Source organism: Micromesistius poutassou (assembly GCF_964030765.1).
Source record: "Micromesistius poutassou genome assembly, chromosome: 21".
Classification (NCBI taxonomy): domain Eukaryota; kingdom Metazoa; phylum Chordata; class Actinopteri; order Gadiformes; family Gadidae; genus Micromesistius; species Micromesistius poutassou.
The window spans coordinates 14,349,167-14,371,414 of record NC_140291.1 but is presented as its reverse complement, the minus strand read 5'-3'; the positions used below and the strand labels follow the sequence as shown (position 1 = coordinate 14,371,414).

Here is a 22,248-nt window from a genome sequence, read left to right as displayed (position 1 = left end):
TCACTACTAACCCTCACCCTGTTTGTTGGTCCAGATCACTACTAACCCTAACCCTGTTTGTTGGTTCAGTTAGATAGATCACTACTAACCCTCACCCTGTATGTTGGTCCAGTTAGATAGCTCACTACTAACCCTAACCCTGTATAACGGCTGGGTTAGCAACAGGAGATAACAGACTCTCAGGAGGCAAAAAGTCAGTGTAGAGAATGGTCTTTACTTGAGGATTGTTTGGCACACTCATTTGTTGGTCAGGCAAACAATCCGGCAGGGAGAAGGCAAAGGCGTAGTGGGTTGGTACATGGGTAATCAGACTTTGATCGGGCAAACAATCCTGCAGGGAGAAGGCAAAGGCATAGTCAGGGTTCAACAGGCAGGAATCAGGAATCAGGATATAACTTGGAAGATGCTGGACCGCTTGATGCAGAGAACAAAGACAAACAGGCACAGATGAAGGGAAACATGCAGACTAGGCCACGTTTATACATAGCAGGGTATTTAGAGAAACATATTTCCCCACCTCCGTTTTTCAAAAATAACATTGTGCACACAACATTGTTTTCAAAAAAGTTTGAAAACAGTTTTGAATTTACATCAAGCGCCATTATAACTATGCCAAACCTATGGGCGGCAGTGTAGGGAGAAGGATAAAGCCATGCAAGCCAATCACAATCCTCAGAATCAACAACAACAAATAACACGAGTGACTTCCTGTTCCTTTCAAAACAACCAATATGACGCAAGGTTCGTTCGTGTGGACAGACAGCGAAGTTGAGTTACTCCTTAATGTCGCTTTAGACTACAAGGCAAGTAAAGCCCAAGACAATGTGGACTGGGAATCTTGCCAGTCCAAATATGTCGACATGTTGGCACATTTCCTGGAGCAATACCCGTCCGAGACCAACAAGGAGTTTCCTCATGTGAAGGAGGAGATAACGCGAGCCCATCTGACAATGAAAATTAAGGCAATAAGAGGGAAATACAGAAATTCAGTGGACACTGGACGCAGGAGCGGCCATGGAAGAGTGGTGCTCCTCTACTTTGAACTGTGCGAGCAGGTTTGGGGTGGTTCCCCAGCCACTACGACCATCGCCTCCGGCATCGAGACCAATGAACTGGAGGATTCCGTCCCTTCTTCCCCCGCCACATCTGCTGCGTCCTTTGTGGAAGTCTTGGACGCAGAGGTTGCAGAGGTTCAAGATGTTGATGGCAGTGTGGCCATCACCCCCACAGTGAAGCTGAGGAGAGACCTGCTTCAGGTATGTATTTATTGTCATATCATTGTCATGTATGTATTGTTGGCTTTGTTTCAATGAATTGTGTGAATGTATATGTGAAATATAAGACAAGATAAGAAATACTTTGTCAGAAGAATTCATCCTGAAGGAAATGTCTTTGTCACAATAGTTCCGTCCATAGTGTGTAAACATACACATAAAAAAGTAGTGGTAAAAGGCAAAAATAAAAAAGTAGAGAGAGAAGTCAGTCGTCCTCATGTGCTACAACAGTACGTCAATGGGGAAGTGTTGTACAGTTTAATGTCCATTGGTAAAAAAGATTTCCTGTGTCTCTCAGATGTACATTTTGGGGAGATTAGCCTTCCAATGAAAGCATGTTTTCATTTCTGGATTCCTATAGTCTGTTGTGAATCGTGACGTTTAGTGTTAAGTACGTGTTCATAGATTGATTATGCTGAGGGAAATATAGGCCATCATTCATCATGGTAATATCAAATGTGATTATTTTTGGATAGGTTTACTTCTGCAAATGAGCATGTGTTAATACATTTTCTTTGGTCTACTCTGTAAAGGCTAAACTGAAGGGACAACGGCATGAACGGTTAAAGAGGAAGCTGCCCGCAGAGGCCCAGTGGCTGAATGCCGTTGAGGATGACAAAAATGTCAAGAAGAAACTCGTGGAAATGATTGAGACCTCAGAAAAGAAGGCATCTGAGAATTTGTCTAAAATAACAAATACCCTGGATAGGCTAACATCATCAATTGCAGATGAGTTTGCTCTCCTGCGGCAAGTTGTGCAGACACCGCCACCACCACATTACAGAATCTCATTGAGGGAAGAGGTCCTTATGGACCAGTATATGCACACACGCCACCACTACACACACACTCCTATTTCCCAAATTCAGCCCCAATTCAGCACTCATTCCCATCCAACTCGTCAGCTGGCAACAGACCACCCAATGCAGTGCCACTCAGCACGTCAACATAACGGATTTGACTCACACCCCTGTTGAGGGCATGCAGGGTCAGTTTTCATATACCCAAGCCCTTAAGGAATATTAGGGATACTGATATAAAAAGTTTCAATTGATGTGAAATTGTGATTTGTAAAAAAAGGTTTTTGCCAATCGTTACTGTATTTTGGGGACATGTTTGGGGACTTGTTTTTTTAGTTTGAAATGTTACCCTGAGCAGTTGCAATATTTTTGTACCAAGAGTTTTAAAATGGGTTCTATATAGGTAGCCTTGAGTTAAGGGCTCTTGAAGTCCTTTTTACTTGAAAAGTGACTTTTCCTTGAACAGCAGTACTGAAGAGGCAGTTTATATGCACTACTTTTGTCAATTTGTGAATTCCTCTTTAAGTTTAAGTTTTCTTGAAATATGCCTTTATTTCTTATTTGACAATTTGCACTACAGATGCCACTTATTTGCACTACTATGCTTGTCTGATTTTCTGGATTAATGACCAAGAGGCAATTTGATTTTGTGTCTGTCAAGTGTGAGATCTCTTCAGAAGTAAAATCTCTGAAAAATTAAGATGTGTGTCTGTAATTATTAATTATTTGTCAAACCAGATCAACCTATTATAGAAAACGTTCACACAGGACCATTTAGAATTTCTCATTCTTTATGTGGATAATGGCATTCTACCAAACAACTAACATTTACACTTGCCAATGTCAATACATTACATCCAAGTGACTTGTAAACATGTACAATGTAAAGAACAGAAAACTGTAAACATATTTGCTTTAACATGTTGTAAATGTAAATGCTTAACACCTTGAAATGTAGCCAAAACATACTGCCTAAGTACTGGCATGTAAGGAGTACACAGTTTTTAGGTCTGTGATGAACATGAATGATGATGATGATGATGAACAAAATATTGTAAACTATGACAATGAGAACTGTCATACTGTCTGATATATCAAGAACCCCCCCACACACACACACAAAGGAGAGAAGATTGTCCCTTTTATGGATCCAGGAATTGAGTGAGGATTCTCCTGACCCTCTTCCCTTCTGATGTCATGCAGTCTCCTCTGGCAGCTGGTTGTGTGTCTGGCTGGTTTTCCCTGTCATGTTGAATTGCCTGAGCAACACTGTTGTCGTCTACCGTGTCCTTGGAATCCTCACAGTAATTGTGCAGCACGAAACATGCATAAATCACAAAGGGAAGATCAGCCAGATTAATGTCCATGGCCCTTCTCAGGGCTCTGAATCAGGCTCCCAAACACACATTCTATCACCATCCTTGCTTGGCACAAAGATAGTCCAAAGTACTGCTCCTGGACAGTGCTTCCTCCGTTAACATATTCTTTCATAAGATATGGGAGCAGTGGATATGCAGGGTCGCCTAGTATGTAAACCGGTATGGCCTCTTCATCTTCAATGCTTTGCCTTGGACAGGGAGGGATGCTTCTATCTTTCAAGGACGTTAAGTGTAGAGTTTGAAAAATATGGGCGTCGTGCACACTCCCAGGCCATTTCACTACCACGTCCATGAAGGCATATTTGTAATCGCAGGTGGCTTGAATGTTTAAGGTAAACCTCCCTTTCCTATTGATGTAATCATTGGAATTGGCTGCTGGTTTCTTTATCTCTACATGCGTCCCATCCACAGCACCTAGGCACTGAGGGAGGCCATGAGCTTCTTCAAATCCCTGCACAAGTTGCTGGACAGCAGCTTCAGTTTTCGGCAGCGTCATAAATTTTGGACCCAAGTGAACAGTTATCGCTCTACACACCTTTCTGATTATTATTGAAATGGCCGATAGACCGATAGACCGTCTAGATAGACCGAATGCGTTTGCCGTCTTACGTAGACTACCCTCATCAGCTAAATAGTATAGGGTGAGGGCAACTTTTTTTCTCTACACTGACTGGCGACCGCATGACAGTAGTCTGACCTTCTATGGAGGGACGCAGTAACTCTGTAAGCGACAGTAGGGACCGTGACATTCGGAAGTTCTCATGCCATTCCTCCGGGAAGGAGGACTACTTTTTCGAAGTTTGCCCACCAGACCACAGTTCGCCCAGGTCGGATCCAAAATCGGCGGTGGCGACGTTGGCAGGCAACATACATACGTCTTGGAAGGGAAAGCTGCAGTAAAAATGCTGACCTCCGTGCATTCCTTCGCCTCTGCTCCTCGATATAGTATAGAAGTTGTATTTGCAAATGCAAACAGGCCAAAAGCGTTTGCACAAATGTAAAAATGAGTACAACCATAACAGCATCCATGATAGCCAAACAAACTGTAAACATAGGGCGCTCACATAACGTTAAGCATTTTCTGGCACATAATGTGACGCTTGAGAACCTAAAACCCTGTTTCTCCCAGTTGACACGACAACACATAATCGGCGTTATCAGAAATCTCCACTTTGGCCTGAGTTTTAAGAAATAATTGTTTTCTGTGATAAAAACTGGGTTTTCGTGTAAATATTATTAGTAGATATTGTATATTTATAATATAACAGGCTGAATTGATCATCTATATTATATATTGATAATATAACAGGCTAAATTGGTCATCTATATGATATATTTTTATATTTATAATGTAACAGCAGCCTCCAGTCAGCAGCAGTGCGAGTCAAAAGAAAAGAAAGTACGTCCCGATGCACCAACTACCCAACGTGTTTAAAACGTGTTTAATTGTATTTCAAATGTGTTTGAAAGTGTTTAAAACGTGTCTAAATGTGTTTATTTGTGCGCAGCTTAGTGATGTTTGAATCCAACTAGTTCGGATCATTAAACAAACCGCAAGCATTTTTTTGATGGATGCTTTAGTTTTAGATTGAAAATGTGATGCTGTGCTGCAGCTCACAGTCTATAACCCTAAAGTTGATGAATCTTGTGTATTATGTTAGCAGGATGAATTCCGCTGCTCCATGCTCCACTCTGCAGCTCCACTCTGCAGCTCCTCTTCCGCCCCGTCTTTTAGCTCTCTCCAGGGTACAGGGCGGGGCTTCGTGGCTGTACCAACGCTTATTGGTCAAAAACGAAATGAAATTCCCCCTATAAGCCCGCCCACCATGTTTTGCTGAGCCCCTCTATGGCGGATTGTCCCGTCGCTCAGGCCGTGGTTACCAGGGAGTTTTGCCTGCTGGTTTCTAAGAGAGGACGACGTGGATATCGGGATCGGAACCGATCTGTGCGTCTCATCGAGGAGAACATTATCTCCACTATCTCCACTGAAGCTACGCGGTTAGCCTCAGCAGTTGGCCTCAACATTAGCCCCAACATTAGCCCCACTGCCCCATTGGTCCAAGACGGTTGTCGCGCATCTGGAGACGCATCGGGAAGCTACGAACAAATGGCCCAGAAAAAGAACCCCAAAACCCGGGCCAAAAAAGGTGAGTGCCCTCTCTGGCTGTCCTGTCTGACGTCAACCGCAGGGTGAAGTACCTGAGATATCTATCTATCTATCTATTTATCTATATAGATATGATAGTTATGTGTGTGCTCCACTACGTCCAGCTGTGGCTGAGCCCTGTATGCTGGGCTGAGCCCTGATGCTGGGCTGATGCCCTGCTGCCGGGCTGAGCCCTGATGCTGGGCCTCTACTGAACCGGTGGAGCAGAGTTCAGCTAAGCTACAGGAGGAGTAGAGCCCAGCTAACGGGGGAGAGCTAACGTTTTGTAACTAGGCTGTCTCTCAGATGTCCTCCTGATACCCTTTGCTCCGTGATCTCCAAAGTGGAGGTTTAGAGGTGTGTGTGTGTGTGTGTGTGTGTGTGTGTGTGTGTGTGTGTGTGTGTGTGTGTGTGTGTGTGTGTGTGTGTGTGTGTGTGTGTGTGTGTGTGTGTGTGTCGACAGACTAGGTCTATGTGACCTAATGCATGTCAAAGTTGATTTATGTGCTGTATATCTCAGAGGAAAGCAGTACAAAGTGTAAAGGAAAAAATAGTCCTAGTATTTCAAAACAGAGTAAATAGTGTACTGGCATGCTTTAAAAAAATAGTCTGCTAATGTGCGCACAGACACGTGCATTTGTCGAGTCTTGCTGTATGTTTCAACCTTGAAATGTGAATCAAGGTTGGAAATTAAAGCTGGCTTCTCGCTGTCTCTCACTCTCTTTTCAACACACTACTCATTCGGCCGATGTGTTGTCCATAGTTTTGTCAGCTCTAAGAATAGACAGGATCGGGTTCTGGCTGACCTAACAACGCACGCCCACACAGGAGGGCTGTGTCTGCTCCGCGCTGTCTCAGTGTCACGGGCCATTCTCATCTGCTCGGTCATTGTTACATGCTTCTGGTTTTTACTATTTCACCATTGGCTCCACTGTCTCTTTCTTTCAGTTTATTGGCTCGTCTCTCTGGTTCTGAACGGCAAGGACCAAGTATCAGCCTAGTGTCGGTTTAGCCATCCAGCCAACCAGTGGCAGGCTGGTTCCACAGGGGGCGGGCTTTGGTGAAGAACCCTGTGAGCCGGACCAGGGTTCTTGCTCTCGGCTGCTTTTGGTCAGCTTGGATTGGAGTACCTCCAGTTCTGTTCTGAACCCGTTGGGTTCAGAGGCCAGTTGGGGTTTCTGATGGAGACATGTGGACCCCCAGACTCCTCCTCCACTGCTTCTGGAAAGGAGGTGTACATGGAGGAAGAGGAGGAGGAGCAGGAGGTGATGTATGTGGAGGAAGTGTGTAATGAAGAGGAGGAGGTGGCATCCGCTGTACAGGACAGAGGTAGGACTGGTGTTCTAAACAAGTGTATCTCCTGGTCCGCTGTGTGTGTGTGTGTGGTCACTCTGGGCTTGATTCCCATTGGCTCCCTGTTAGGTGGTCTTAACGAGGCAGAGAAGCCACTGGTTGGAGCAGAGGTCTGTCCCTACCTACAGGACTCAGGTAGGACTGGACCGGCATCCCCAGGTGTGTCTTGGTTTGACTGAATCAAGCTGTTGGAAGAGCTACATGCTGCGCTCCAACATTAGAATGAATCATACAACAAGCCCTGGTTATGATGACTGCTGGTTTGCCCTACCATGGAGGTTGGTAGTGCAAATGAAGGTCTCCTAAGTGTCTGGTCAGGTCTTGGCTGCTGCATGGCATGGTTTGATGTGGTTGGTCCTGACATGAGAGTGTTTGAATGACACGGTGTCTCTACTTTGATGCTAATGCCTAACTGAACCCCTATGTTGAACTAGCAGTCTGGGGATACAGGGTTTGGTTTTTGGGTGCTATGACTTGTGGCACGTGTTGTTGTTCTTTGAGATCATATTGAATAGGTTGTTGGTAACATATGAACCAACGTGAAGCATTGGGGTTCTGTGGTTTGTAGCGGCATGCTGTGGTGAACTTCAACATGGTATGCAAGTGTTGTTGTACAGTCCAGCCTTCGACCTCAAAGGGTCATGTGAACCATAGGGCCATGGTCTGTCCAGACCCAGCGCACTTTATCAGGTATTCAAGTTTTCAACTTGAATACCTGATAAATAAATACCTGATAAATAAATTCAAATAAACTCTACTCTAGCACTTGCACCACCACCTCCTCCTCCTCCTCCTTTTTCTTAATGTACTGTAACAGCATACTAAGAGCCAGTATATTTTAAGTGACATTTCCACATAGTTTTAAGTATATTTAGTGCATTTAAGTTGAAAGTACTATCTCTATACTTTCGGTATACTTCATACTAAAAATGTGCTAAAATGAAACAACTTTCAGTGTACTTCGGTGTCATGCTTCATTTCTAATTGCAAATTGCAAATATAAAATGACTATAATAATAATAACAACAACAACAACAACAACAACAACCTTGTATAGCACTTTTCAAGACAGAATTACAAAGTGCTTTACAGAACAGAATAAAACATTTAAAGAAGTGACACACAAAACCCGAGGATCTGAGGCTCATAGGGACTAACAGGTCTGAAATATAACTTGGAGCCAGACCATGCAGAGCTTTAAAAGTTAGCATTAAAATCAACTCTAAAAACTACAGGCAGAGAGTAAAGAGAGGAAAGAGAGTCCTTAAAGAGAGGAAAGGACGGGAGTTATATGGTCTTGTCTCCTAGAATTAGTTAAAAGCCTAGCCTAGGCGGGATGTGGCTTTCTGACTCAGCCCAGAGTATCGGGAGTTACAATAATCTAAACGTGAGTAAATAAAAGCATGGATAACCTTTTCAAGGTCTGTACAAGATACAAAGGACCTGGGCCCCGTTTCCCGATAACGATGGATCCAGGCTTGTACGATCCTTTTTACGATGGATCTTACGATGCATCGTAACTTTTTTGCGAGCGTTTCCCGAAACTCCTCTTAACATGAACGTGCGTGCTCTGCTATTACGACGTTGTAGGCTTGTAGCTGTCCACTGACACGGTGCTGAAATGGGCTTGGTAGGAGGGGGAGACGCAGGAATGTTGTTGGATTAAACTATATTTTGTGGCAGCACAAAAATATCTCCCCATCAAGGCCAACAGCAGAGTAGCCTACGAAAAGAATAGACTAATATGAATGCTCATCATCCTCATCCTCATCGTCGTCCGCTTATCCGGGGTCGGGTCGCGGGGGCAGCAGCTCAAGCAGGGGGCCCCAGACTTCCCTTTCCCGGGCCACATTGACCAGCTCTGACGGGGGGATCCCGAGGCGTTCCCAGGCCAGTGTTGAGATATAATCTCTCCACCTAGTCCTGGGTCTTCCCCGGGGTCTCCTCCCCACTGGTCGTGCCTGGAACACCTCCCAAGGAGAATACTACATACATACATAATATGAATGCTACAAATATTAAAACACAATTGATTAGGTCTAGGCCAGCTATATCAGTCCTAATCTTGAACGCACCGTGCGTACATTGTTTCACGGCATTTTCTCCCCTGAAATAATTCCATATTACAAAAATAAAAAATAGCATGTGTCTGTGTGACAACTATAGCATTTATTTAAATGTGCTGATTTCTGAAACATGCTTTGTGCCACAAAGAGGGCAGACTTTCTGATTCCGCAGAAGGTTTCATTCATTCATTCAGTGATTGGCGCACCGCGCGCTCTCTAGAAACTTTGGTGTCAACATTAAAAATGCAACATTTTGTACATTTCGACTGTGCATGTATTTTTGGAATTTTAAATTGCTGCAATAAGTTATATTTTTGTTGACTTCTAACATGTCTCTGTCTTTGCTGTTTAAATCTAACAGTAGTCTACGAGTAATATATCGGCGGTAACCACTGTTTTTGGGGTATTGTGAAATAGCGCCAGCGGGACATTCCGTGGTATTGGATGTGTTTTAATAAATCCACCAGCTGGACACGGAATGTCCAGTTGGTGACTCCACTGAGGCTAAGGTAACGATGCCTCTTAGTGCTCTACGAGTACCCCTGGAGCCGTCGTTGGCTACAAGGGTTTTAACGACGTTGTTACGCTACGATTCTTTCGGGAAACGGTCTGAAAACTCTGATCGTACAAGGGTTTTAACGACGTCGTTAGCTAACGATGCTTTCGGGAAATGGGGCCCTGATTTTAGTGTAGTGAGTGTAGTGTACTTATTTTCAGTATATTACAGTTGAGCTTAATGACATCCTGACTGAAATGCACTTGTAGCCCAATCCCATTACTGCCCTTACCCCAAAATCTTAACCCTACCCCTACAAAATGGGATGACAACCCTTCAAGACCCCTACATCATTAGTAGTCGTTGACAGGGTTTTGATCTTTATTTATTTTTTGGATCTTTTGATACAATATCTGTCTCTGGAATTGTACTGTATAGTTTGAATATCTTAGGAATGCAACCTTACCCACATGAAATAACATGGTATGATTAGATAAGAATATTATTCATGCTCACAATCTGTTAGAAACTGCAATATTGCACTTTATTTTGGATCAAACATTATACAAGATCAACATAATATATAAAACCAGAATAAACATAGAACTTTAGGTGAGGTAGTATGCCATCAATGTAAAATAAGAATCATATCATTCAAACAAGAACCTGTGATATAATGGAACTAATATTGCACATTACAAAAAGGCATTAACAATCACATTTTATCAATAACTTTTTTAAAGGGCCCCAGTGGGTGGTTCATCTTTCTGTGGGGATTAGGGCTGCAGAAGAGGTGCCTGAGGTGGAGGGCTGGGCTCTGTGCTGGCAGCGGCCTCAATGATCTCCTGAAAGAAAACATAACAAATGAAAAGGAATTATATGGCAGGACTGGCCACATGTTATGATAGATAGATGGATAGATATCTTTCACATGTTATATTAGATAGATAATCTTTCACATGATAGATAGATAGATATCTATCAAAATAAATTAAATGGTTTGTAAAAAACGACATCACATTGATCAACCATTCGTGAGGCTAATAAGCATTTTTAAAACCAACTATTGCTTTACTTGGTAAGGGATTAAAGCTTATCTTCAAACCTGGAGTCCCTGGAACATGGAACATATGGATATCATTGTTGTTGGGACACGCATATTAGTGATTGTTGTTATGCTTGCTATCCATGTTATAACGAAAATGCCTACATTAAACAGAATACTGCATGCACTTTATGCACTTTATTTTCACCAGGGATCAATTATTGCCAGGCGTAGGGATCCAATAGGTACTATGTAGGGGTAGGTATAGGTTGTGTTTTAGAGGACAGTTTGTGTGTGAGCCGCAAACACCAATGGTTGTTTTAAGAATAGCCTGGCATGCAAAAGAGTATGGTGTCACGTAGTTCCAGCCACCTGTTAGCCATTAATTTACACCTGCTAGGAGTAGGCGCTAGCTGCTACTAACTACAATGAATTCTCATTCAACCTGCAAAGCCTGTCACGAGTATCCTTTTATAATTGTTGCCCACTTCAAACGGGGTACATCTATTGGCTGCAGGCTACTGTGAGGAGAGTTTGAAAGCACCAATGGTTGTTGATGTCTAAAGTCAACCCTCCATCAGTAGTGGAGGAACGGAGCCTGTGTGTTTATTGATGTATGGGCTGGTACAACTTTAGGTCACTGATGCTGTCCTTTTGAAGGTGTTGATCGATAGACTATCCATTTCCATTCCAAAATGGAGTATTTTAGTCAAACATGTTGATACCCCTCTAACTTGGATCTATTTTGTAAAACATAAAGAAAACAATTCACAATATCAGAATCACAATTTTCCGATGTTCAGTTCTGCCTAATCACTATTTGTCTTTGGACTCTGTCTGTTACATGTCTTTATAAATTTGTCTTCACCTGGAATGTCAAAGGGCTTCATGGATGTTAACTTGTGGTATTCTGTGGTGAGAAGATCTCAAAGTATTTGGTGGACAGAAACTACAAATAATGCTGTTGTGTCTTGGCCACATGTTGCGTGTCGATCCCACCTAACCCGCCCACCTGTCTAACGGCCCAACCGTCTACACTAGGGATGTCACCATACCAGAAATGTAGTAGTCGATACCAATACCAGTGAAATTCCACGATTCTCGATACCCAATTCGATACCACGGTCAAAAACAAAACAATAAATCCCATGTACTTTATTTATTAAAAACATTTAAACATTCCAAAAAACAGTGGCACTGGCATGTAGCCTTCAAGTAAGGAATAAAAATAAACCACTATTAACAATACAAAAAAAGAACAGTGGCATGTAGCGTTCAAGTAATAATAATTAAAAAATAATAATGCACGCTGAAAGCAGGCAGTCATGCAGCTATGCGGCTGGCGTTTACACTTGCGTGCATGGCGGGGTTTAAAACATAACTTCCAACCTAATATTAAGTAATATAACGCAGGTGCGCAAGGCAGCCACAGGAGACGCCAACATTGTTTTCAACCGCTCGGTACCGCGCCGTATTAATTACCAAGTTTTGAAAAGAAAAAGTATTTGAAGCGAATAAGCAACGCTGTTTTTGATTTGTTTATTTGGTTTTGAACGAATAATTTTGGATGCATGCATCGGCTTTGAGTTGGTTTGTTTACTTTGAAATTGCATACGCTCGCAACACACACGCGCACACGCACGCACACATTCACCGCCGCACCCACTACAACCTGCCGATCTTCAATCAAAACAACATCATGTAAGTGATGCCGAACGCAGTCGTACCATGCGTGTTTAGAAGCGCAACATTGAAACGGGTTCCGTCTGAAACAGTCGCGCGGCGCAGCGTTCCCAAACGCAAAGTACTTCCAGACGCGACTCTTGTTATTCTTTTTATCGACGAGTCGAGGCGGAGCCGTCGCACTCGCTGCAGCTGCCGTCTTCCATGTTCCCGTGTAGGTGTATATGCTGCCCACGTGACGTCCAGAGGAATTGCATCCTCGGTACCTACGGTACTAAGAAAAACGAGTACCGTCACGGTTTTTGAATTTTGGTATCGACTTGGTACCGAAGTATCGGTTCTCGTGACATCCCTAGTCTACACGTACCGCCCACTGGTCTACGTGAACCGCCCACCCCTCCCGTCCACACGTCCCGTGTACCCGCCCACACGTCCCTCCCGCCCGCCCACCCACCCGTCCACGTGAACGGCCCTCCCTTCCATGTGAACGGCCCTACCTTATGACCTTATGACTTATCAAACCTCTCCCTTTTGTGACCCTGTGAAACGATCTTCCTCCATCAGATGGAAAGCCAACGGCGGACAGCAAAAATGGGCTGAAGTCAGACGGAGGAGGAGGAGGAGGAGCAGCAGGAGGAGGAGCAGCAGCAGGAGGAGGAGTAGGGCCCAAGACCACCATGTTTACTTGGTTCGTGGTCCTGGCTCTCCTGGGGGTCTGGAGCTCTGTGGCGGTGGTCTACTTCGACGTTGTTGACTATGACAGCGTCATCGGTGAGTAGCGCCCGGCAACAACAAGCTCCCTTTCGAGGTATATCATAGTGACTGCCAGGGCAAAGGTCAAGGCTGAAAAACAGGATCAGCACACATAAGTCCCCTTGTGTTTTTAATATGCTTTACTTGCACTCTGCATGGTGAGTTGTGTTCAAGAAACTGCCAGGCTTGAGTGTAAAAAAGTGTTGGTGATACTGATATAGGTTGTGTGTGTGATATTTATGAAACACAGTGACTCTACGTTTTAATGCTATTAGCATTATGAAGAACCAAGCCCTACCGATGTATTCAGAGTTAATAATATTATAATGGTACCAATATTAATATTTGGCCTTTCAGGAAGAGAAGTTTCTCATTACAGTGCAGTAGTTGACCTTGAGCTTCGTTCAAGGTGTTTTCTTTTTAAAGTTGCTCAGTGTTGAAGACCTCCCAAAGTGCTGTATATCCAACCAGGAATGAGGAGAATGCTTCTCAGGCTAAAGTGAGCCAGACGCTGAAGGGTAGAGAGATGGTAGCTAGCACACTGACTCTTTGGAAGGGCTACATTTACCAGCCTGCTAACAGAGCTTTATCATAACGACTCGTATCACTCAAAGATGACAGAACCACTGTGGAACACAGGATCTCTGAATCGCTGAATCATCTGGATCAGAACAACAGGATTCTACAGCATTCTATAAGTAATATGTGTGCTCTGTGCCTGCTTGTCTTCCCAGACAGCTTGCCTAACATGTGTCTGACACACATGCTTCCAAACACAAAGGCCCAAGCCTTATCATGTGCACTAAGAGACAACTGAGACAATTTTTTGGAGGGCAGTATTCTGGATGACATCAACTCTATTATTACATCATCTATTCTCTGTCTGAGCATACTTCCATGTTCTGAGCAGTTCTTGTTTACCCTGAGGCAGTCCTCCCTTACCAGATGAATACTGTATAATACCCAGCATCCCTTGCTGTGGCTCCTCTCTGCTCCCACGTCTAATGCTTTCTGCTGATCTCTCCCCCTGCCCTCTCTCTTCCCTCCTCTTTCACCTTTTGTGCTCCATCTTCCCTTGCACTCTCTCCCTTGATCTCTCCCTTTCTTTACTACACTTTCTCACTTACTTGCTCTATCTCCTTTGTGCTCTTTATTTCCCTCTCCCTATCGCTCTCTTTCCCTCCATTGTGTTTGTCTATCTCTTTCTCTTCATCTCTGTTCCTCTTCGTCTGTCTCTTTCGCTCTGTCTTTGTGTGTGTGTGTGTGTGTGTGTGTGTGTCTGTGTGTGTGTGTGCATACAGCGAGGGCTAAGGAGTTTCGTGTGAATTTCTCTGAGGTTCTACAAGGTAAACGGATGTTATGCTGATTCTTTATCAATGCTCGTCTTTCCTGTTCTCACAAATCATTCTCAATCATAACACCATACAAAATAAATAATTGTCAAATACATTTTAATGTTTATCATTTTATGTTTTATATACATTATGTTTTATTTGTATTTTGTTGATTGAAATGGTCTTTTTTTTTACTTCTACATTCATGTGGGTTCATTGAAAATGTATCTAAATTAACAATCATCATATTTTCCAATTGTCCATGTTTCTTTGTCCATTTGGAGTTTGTCTATCAGAACAGTAATATGAGGTTCAAGACAGAGCACCTGGATGGCTATAACCTCATTTACATCTGAGCAGAGGAAGCCTGCTTGCGTGTGTCTCTTCACAAACCACATCCTAGCACAGCAGACTAGTAATGCTAGATGCAGTGGGTCACATGCAAAACATGGATTTAGTCTTATCTATTAACCCTTATACAAATCCTCACAAGATCCATTTGACTTCTTCAGGGGTTTGGACAGGGATATCTGGATGGGGAATCAAAAACACAACCAGTGGGGGTGTGACATGGTAAAGCAATTGAACTAGGCAAAGAATGGGACCCATATCCATTGCACATTGACCCTTGTTGAATATATTCTTTGTTTCAAATCCTTGATGCCCTTGTTATGTGTCGATCTGCAGCAGTGGACAGTCTGCATGTGCCTGACTCATCTCTCCTCTCCTCAAGGTAAACTGATGGCGTACGATAGAGACGGAGATGGAGACTTCGACATGGAAGATGCTAAAGTTCTGCTTGGCAAGTTCCCTTAAAACATTATTTTATCTCTACTCCCTCTTCATGTCTCTTCTCACTGTGGCTCACTCTCTTTCTATCGACATGTCTCTCTTTCTAATGCATGTTTACCGTTGTGTTTTAATACATCAACCAGGGTCCAAAATACCTGCCTCCTCCGAAGGGTGGATGAATATATATTACACACGTACATATTTACGGTTACATATTCAAACAACTTATTGGCCTTTAGATTTCTCCGTCAAATTACAGAATTAAAAAAATGCATTTAGCCTGATTGCATTAATGTATTGACGGACCGACCGTAGAACCTAGACCTATTAAAGCCCTCGATGCCTTTCACATGAACCCTGATATACTGATACCCTGATCACCAACAGACTGTGTACAATTAATACTGACCTGGGTCAAGGCCATACCCTGATCACCAACAGACTGTGTACAGTTAATACTGACCTGGGTCAAGGTCATACCCTGATCACCAACAGACTGTGTACAGTTAATACTGACCTGGGACAAGGTCATACCCTGATCACCAACAGACCGTGTACAGTTAATACTGACCTGGGTCAAGGCCATACCCTGATCACCAACAGACTGTGTACAGTTAATACTGACCTGGGTCAAGGTCATACCCTGATCACCAACAGACCGTGTACAGTTAATCCCGACCTGGGACAAGGCCATACCCTGATCACCAACACAGGGGCTTTTGTGCATGTCATGATGTTCAGTACATTTATTTTTGTGCCACCAAAAGCTCACTGTTAATAATCAGGGTTAGGGTTAGTGAGTTGTAGGCCTGGGACTAAGATGGCGGAGGCTTCACTTTGGCAGGAGAGGTTAACAGATACCAGTTATTGTGGTGGCACTGGTTGTTGATAGATGATGGTTTGTCTGGAAGTCCTTAACCTCACAATCTGCTTTCTCTTTCTGCATCAATACCCTTCATTTGACCCTGTTTTGTTTCATCTTGTCCATTTCTTCTTCTTCTTTACTCCCCAATCCCATCTCCTGCCCAATGTGGAACAACGGTGATCCTCCAAGCCCCTCCATTGTTTAGCTTCCTTTCTGCCCTTCCTGCTTCCTAACCTCCCTCAGTCCTCTCCTTCCTACTTCCTAACCTCTTTCAGTCCTCTCCTTCCTACTTCCTAACCTCTTTCAGTCCTCTCCTTCCTACTTCTTAACCTCTTTCAGTCCGCTCCTTCCTAACTCCCTTCTGTTTCCTTCCTTTGCCTGCTTCCTTCTACACTCCATCTTCTACACAATGGTTTATTTTCTTCCTTCATCCCCTCCCCTCATTCCTCCACCCCTCCTCCACGGTATCCCCCTCTTTCTCCACCTCTCCTTCTTTTTCTCTCTCTCTCGTCAGGCCTGACCAAAGATGGCGACGATAGTGAGAACGCTGATTCACTAGAGGAAGTGCTTGATATTTTAGCCCAGGAGGGATCCGATTGGTTCTATGGCTTCTTCACCTTCCTCCATGACGTAGTTACCTCGCCCGTAAACAGAGGGGTGATGGAGGAAGAGGAGCAGGATGAGGAGGAGGGAGATGAAGACAGGCAGGCAGCGAGCCAACGGGAGGGCGGAACGGCCTCGGATGACATGGTTGAAGGTGTCATACTTGACCTCCTGAACCAATAGGAACAAGGGATACAAAAGCCATATCCAATAGAAAGGCTCCTTGGTTCCCATCCAATGGAAACAGAACAGGAAGTGTTTGGTCCTGCTGGATAAGCAAAGGAGTGTTTAGGACACTTTCTCAGATCTGTTTTCAGAGTTCTGTTGCCAGGTCAAATCAGGGAAAGAAGGATTTCATAAAAATGACTATGTTATGGCATAGGGCTAAGAAAATGCTAATTCATTCTTTCTGAACTTTTGTGTCCAAATTATACCATGCTTATTAACATTTAGGGAATTGAGTGCAATGTTTGTGTGCTTGAGTTGTTCCAATCTGGTGATATCATGCTGCACATCTGATCTACTGAGTCTGGCTCCTAGTGCCACTGCAGGGGAAAGGTGGTCTGATCAAGAAGCACTTTCTACATTTAGAATCTGCTTTCTAAGCACTTGAAGACAGACATTTTCAAAATAAAAGTATAAGGTTGTGTCAACTGTACCATTGTGTTTAAATCCAGATGAAGCCCCTTGAGTGTGCACTCTTGTTGTTCTCTGCTGTGCGCATTAAGCTTGCGGTGGTCACATGATGCCCACAGCGTCAGCTGGATGAGATGTTGTAACAGAGCAGAGAGGCTAGGGGTCGGGACCGTCTGTTCAACTTAAGCTTCATCTGCCATTGGTTCTGCTTCAGAGTGATAACCATTATTCACTCTTGTATCACTGTTGCATTTGACCAAGTGAACTTCTACCTACCCTGTCTTTTGTCTTCATATAACAAATAATGTTCTTACTCTGTATTAATGTAGTAATCACACTACACAAGTATTTAACCTCTCCTTTTTAACGTATCTATAAGATACATGTGTATTGATTAGCTATCACATGCTTGTGCACCTGCAGTTCTCAGGGTAACCCCTATGGGGATGGTCATTGTAACGCAATCCTTTTTAAAGAGCAACCAAACATAACACTGCTCATTGGCTGAAGTGTCCCTGGGATGTTGCCATACCAGCCAGGGGCATCCCTGGGTTTCCCAGACCTGTTTAATGCTATCAGTGTGGATTAGGGCATGGTTACTATGTTCCGACACTAACGTATATGATGACCTCAACTCCTTTTAGTTCCCGATGACCTCACTTCTATATCTCTGCCTGATGTAACATTTGTAACAATAAAGTGATCATCCTCTTTTTAAAAAGTCTTTGGGTAAATTATCAACATTAAAATGCCACTGGTAATGAAATTGTCGACCTATCTACTGTATATTTGACAATAATGTGATGTGCTGGATGGTCTCCTGGCAGTAGACGGGAAGTAGACGCAGTGCTCCCTGTGTATCAGTGACAAGGGGAGCACCGATACACGGGGTGTGCCGATACACGGGGAGCAATGATACACAGGGAGCATGCACTGCGTTTACTTGGTCCAATCAGAAAGAAGAGACCCTGGGGTCAGATACGGCAGGGTCCCCACCTCAGCGGCCCCTGGACTGAGCCAACCCCCACATGAGGGCCTCAGCTGGGTTGTGGGGAGAACCTGTCCGATCAGGGGTCCCTAGCATTGGATTAGTCGGAGGACTCGCTGCATGGCAAGCAGCAAAGGGCTTGATGTTGAGCGGCGTCCTAAGAATTTAGCAGGTAGTAGTGTGGTTAGTACACTAAAACCTTTTGGTAATGATGTCACCCTCCTGCCAAAGGGTTTGCCTGGGTGTTTTTACTGCATGAATTATGATTAACACTTAAGTTAGCTGACATTTCTTTACACCAACCACTGCCTTGTGCATTTGCATGGATTTACCTTGTGGTCTTACTGATTATGAGGAAACGGTTTGGAATGCAAGATAAGGTTATAATGCATCTTCATTTAGCAACAGCCATAGTAAAAACCATAAATGAATAAATACCAGAATAAGCTCCTCTCATCAGTTCTCATAACTTGCTGTTCAATTTGAAAGATGGTGCCAGACACGTATTTCTGACAAATACCATGGGTTATGAGTCTTTCAATTTCCAAATTGTTGACGGTTCTTTAAAGTATATTTACTACAAATAGGACTGCTGTCTGGGATTAATAATTGGGTTGATTTGGGATGACTCGTATCATTTTTCCCTTGTTCACGTGTCACTGACTTGATGTCATGTCCCTCTGATCAGATGACGAGAAGCTAAATGGTCCTGCTGTCCCAAAGAAAGCACTGAAAGCAGGTAACTGTGTGTCTAGTACATCCATGGATCTCTGTGCCACAGAGACCTCTTTTAAAACCCTTTATCATCTTCTGAAACCTCGCAGAGGAAACACAGGATGTGAAGAACATAGACCGGAGGAAAGGTAGTATAATTTGGTTTTCTTCCATGCCTGAAACCTGACAAACTTGGCATGGCATTTAACACAAAAATAGTTGACGGATTGATTCCTCTCCACTTAAACAGTACCTAAATGAATTACAAAAGCTCCAACGTTGAAATCGCTGTGTATGTGTGGTGGTCAACATGTCTATGAGGTGAGCTATAGGTGTGTTTGTTTGTAGCATCAAACATTTTAATGCAGTGTACGTATCGAAGGGGCGTAGGGCAACAGATGTAATTGTGCCTGGGTCGGTTTGACCTTTGAACTTTGTATTTGCATGTTGGATTTGTCAGATTTTTCAACAAATAAAGTGTGTTAGTGTGTGTGTGTACATTTAAAGTTTAGTTGCAAAGCGCCATCAATTTATGTTGACCCTTCCAAACTGTGTGTGTGTGTGTGTGTGTTTGTCACTACACCAGGAAAGGTTATTGAGGTTCTTGTTCCAGACATTGAACTACCAAGAGGTAACAATCTGTGTGTGTCTCTTATATGTGTCTCCTATGTAAAGCCTTGTGAGTAGTGGTGATTTGGAGGCAGAAAACAGGCAGTACGATTTGCAGATCTGGAAAGTAAAAGTTCCCTGCAGTCTGAACCCACTGATCTGCTAACCAGCAGAACTGGAGAGTTGTGCTCATGAGCAGTGGATGTCTTAAGGTGGAAGCGCTGCAGCTCCTGTAGTTGGTGAGGTCTGACTCCTCTCCGCTCTCTCTCAGGGGAGATGGTTCCTGGGTGGAACAGATCTGGGTCCGTATTCACAAACCTTTTTATCTTATCGCTAGGAGTGCTCCTAACTTGAGCTAAAAGTTTTTATGTAGGAGTTTTTTCTCAAGTAATTCACAAAGCCACTGAGACCTACTCATACTAAGGATAAATCACTAAGAGTAACGCCCCCTTATGTCGATTCTCGTGCACGAGTTTAGAAGCGGTCAGTATGGTGATTGGTTGTTGAGTGCCGGAGGTGTCGTGAAACTTATTCGCAACTTTCCACAATGAGTCCACTAAATTAATGAAAAATAAGGAAATAGCCTAGGCTACAAATTAAGTCCTAACAAATAGTTATGGACAGTGCAGTTAGCAGAATACACGCATGATGACAAGTTTGTGCAGACCACGATAATTAAGTTGTATGCACGTTAAAAAGACAGCCAAAGCAAACAATAAAAATACGTGAATTGCATTATATCAAGGAAGTAATTAAAATCACCCTGCAAACTATTATCCAATGTGCATATTTCCAGCACTTAAAGTTTGGGCGTAGCCAGAAATTATAATTAAGATGGGCCTGTGAGATTTTGGGTGGCCTCAAGTTCACAGTGATTTACTGGAACGCTGTTAGAATAACTGCTGCAATTGTCCAGTGGAAGCCAGGGTCCGGAGTGATCGATTTGTGCTGCAATAACCGGAGCACTGATTCAATTAGGCTGGTTTTTCGAGACCTTATACGACGGGATGAATGAACAAAATAAAACTAAATGACAAATGTTGAGTGAACCACTTTCACTCAAACCATGGTCCATCATCAGGAATCCTCTGGCGGCTGCCCCAAACCATCCTGAAAGCAGCCCTGGCTCTCCACTAAATCACTCCACGCTGTACATGGATGAAATGTATGGATGGAATCGCAAAATCCAATAGGGGGGTTTCCTTCACAGCCCTGCTTCTGTGGTAGTAAGAGTAAGTAAGAGTAGGTTTAAGTGATTTATTTATATGTATATATTAAATAATTAAGGATGATTAAAGGTATATGTAACATTGCCCCAGTGTGTTTTAACCATCACTGATGGTTGCGATATTCCTAAATCATCGACATTGCAAAGTTGCATTTTCCCTGTTGCTAAATATCGGAGTGTTATTCACTAATTTTTTTACCTATATCTTTTTGCCTATATCGCCTTATCAACCTCCATTGTCTCCAAAGCATTCGGTCGCGTTGCAGCCATTTTCAGATTCTTTGTGAATAGGTCTTAGTGAGTAAGGAGTCCTCTCGAGGACTTTTAAGCTCTCCTAGACTTAGGTGCTACTTTTAGGCCTAAAATACTTTGTGAATTGCTCTTAGTAAAATAAAATAGGAGTCCTAAATTTAGGACTGACACGCCCATTATTTTTAGGAGTTACTCCTAAATTCGCCACTGACCTACTTTTAGCCCTAAGATTCTTTGTGAATACGGCCCCCGGAGGTACTAGCCCCTGTAACGCATGAAGGAAGTACAGGCTGGGCCTGGCTCTCGTGGGGCTTTGGGTGCTCTATTGGGTTCTCGACTGGGTGCTCTATTGGGTTCTCTACTGGGTGCTCCACTGGGGTGCCCTATTGGGGTGCTCCACGGTGGTGCTCTATTGGGGTGCTCTGTGAGTGAGGTGTTGCATGGCTTGAGTTTGCGTTGGTCCTCAAACAGACCCTTCTGATGTACTGTAAGAGTATCAGTGTTTCCCACAGACCAGGTAGCAATGTGTGGTGCCCCCCTGCAGGGTTGGCAACTTTTGGTTTTTGGCCGGAGTGAGACTCTGTAGAATCTTATAATGCTTACACTATAACCGCGGGTGGAATTGTTGACGGGGGGGGGGGGGGGTTGGGTTGCGGGCGGACGGGATTGTTGTGTTGGATTGCGGGCGGGATTGTAGACGGAGGGGTGGGGGGTACGGGATTACGGGCTGGCGGAGTTGTTGGGGGGGGGGGGGGACAGCCGCAGCAATTTAGCGCTCGTCCGAACTAAGCAACGAGAGATCTAATGGGTATTTTTATTTTTTGGGTGTGACATTTGTTGCGTGTGCGTGAGATATTTATACTTCTCGTGTTATTTATACAAATCGTGTTAAAATAAATTTGTGGCGCTCGTTGTTGAATCTGTGGCACTGCGCCACACATTGGTCTATGGATGGGAAACACTGAGTATGGTGGTGAGGGTGACCAAAGCCTCGGCCAAGCCCTGTATGAAACCTAACCGCCCGTGATTCTGATACTCAATTACTAACTGTACTACATAACCTACCAGTACTGAATGCTGGTTTTGATGCCTTCTTCCCGTTACATAAGTTGATGTTGGCTATTCACCTCGAGGTGGCTTGCTGTGAGTGCCTTGCCCAAAGACTTTGGCTTTTTATGATGAGTCATTGACCCACTGACCTCCATCCTGCCTCTGAGACCATCACATGTCTG

At 43.7% G+C, this 22,248-nt stretch overlaps 1 protein-coding gene, 1 long non-coding RNA gene and 1 pseudogene across 4 annotated transcripts in view; all 3 read left to right on the top strand.

Annotated features, from left to right (window-relative positions):
* The first annotated feature begins 731 nt into the window (after window positions 1–731).
* Window positions 732–2,653, top strand: LOC311366436 (annotated as a pseudogene). Its single transcript, XR_014684230.1, has 2 exons — window positions 732–1,256; window positions 1,808–2,653. The product of XR_014684230.1 is annotated as an uncharacterized misc_RNA (transcript).
* A 2,666-nt stretch (window positions 2,654–5,319) lies between these two features.
* Window positions 5,320–22,248, top strand: part of LOC311366408 (aspartyl/asparaginyl beta-hydroxylase-like) — a 40,763-nt gene continuing 23,834 nt past the window's right edge. The window contains exons 1-5 of one of the 2 annotated variants that reach the window (XM_084485198.1): window positions 5,320–5,600; window positions 6,548–6,928; window positions 7,022–7,087; window positions 12,807–13,013; window positions 15,063–15,131. In XM_084485198.1, the coding sequence (XP_084341324.1) occupies window positions 6,781–6,928; window positions 7,022–7,087; window positions 12,807–13,013; window positions 15,063–15,131 (490 nt within the window). In that variant the 5' untranslated portion in view covers window positions 5,320–5,600; window positions 6,548–6,780. The remainder of the gene's footprint in view (window positions 5,601–6,547; window positions 6,929–7,021; window positions 7,088–12,806; window positions 13,014–15,062; window positions 15,132–22,248) is intronic. The other variant, XM_084485199.1, reaches the window with a different exon arrangement.
* Window positions 18,881–19,558, top strand: LOC311366410. Its single transcript, XR_014639545.1, has 3 exons — window positions 18,881–18,952; window positions 19,038–19,076; window positions 19,514–19,558. It is a non-coding gene; the product is annotated as an uncharacterized lncRNA (long non-coding RNA).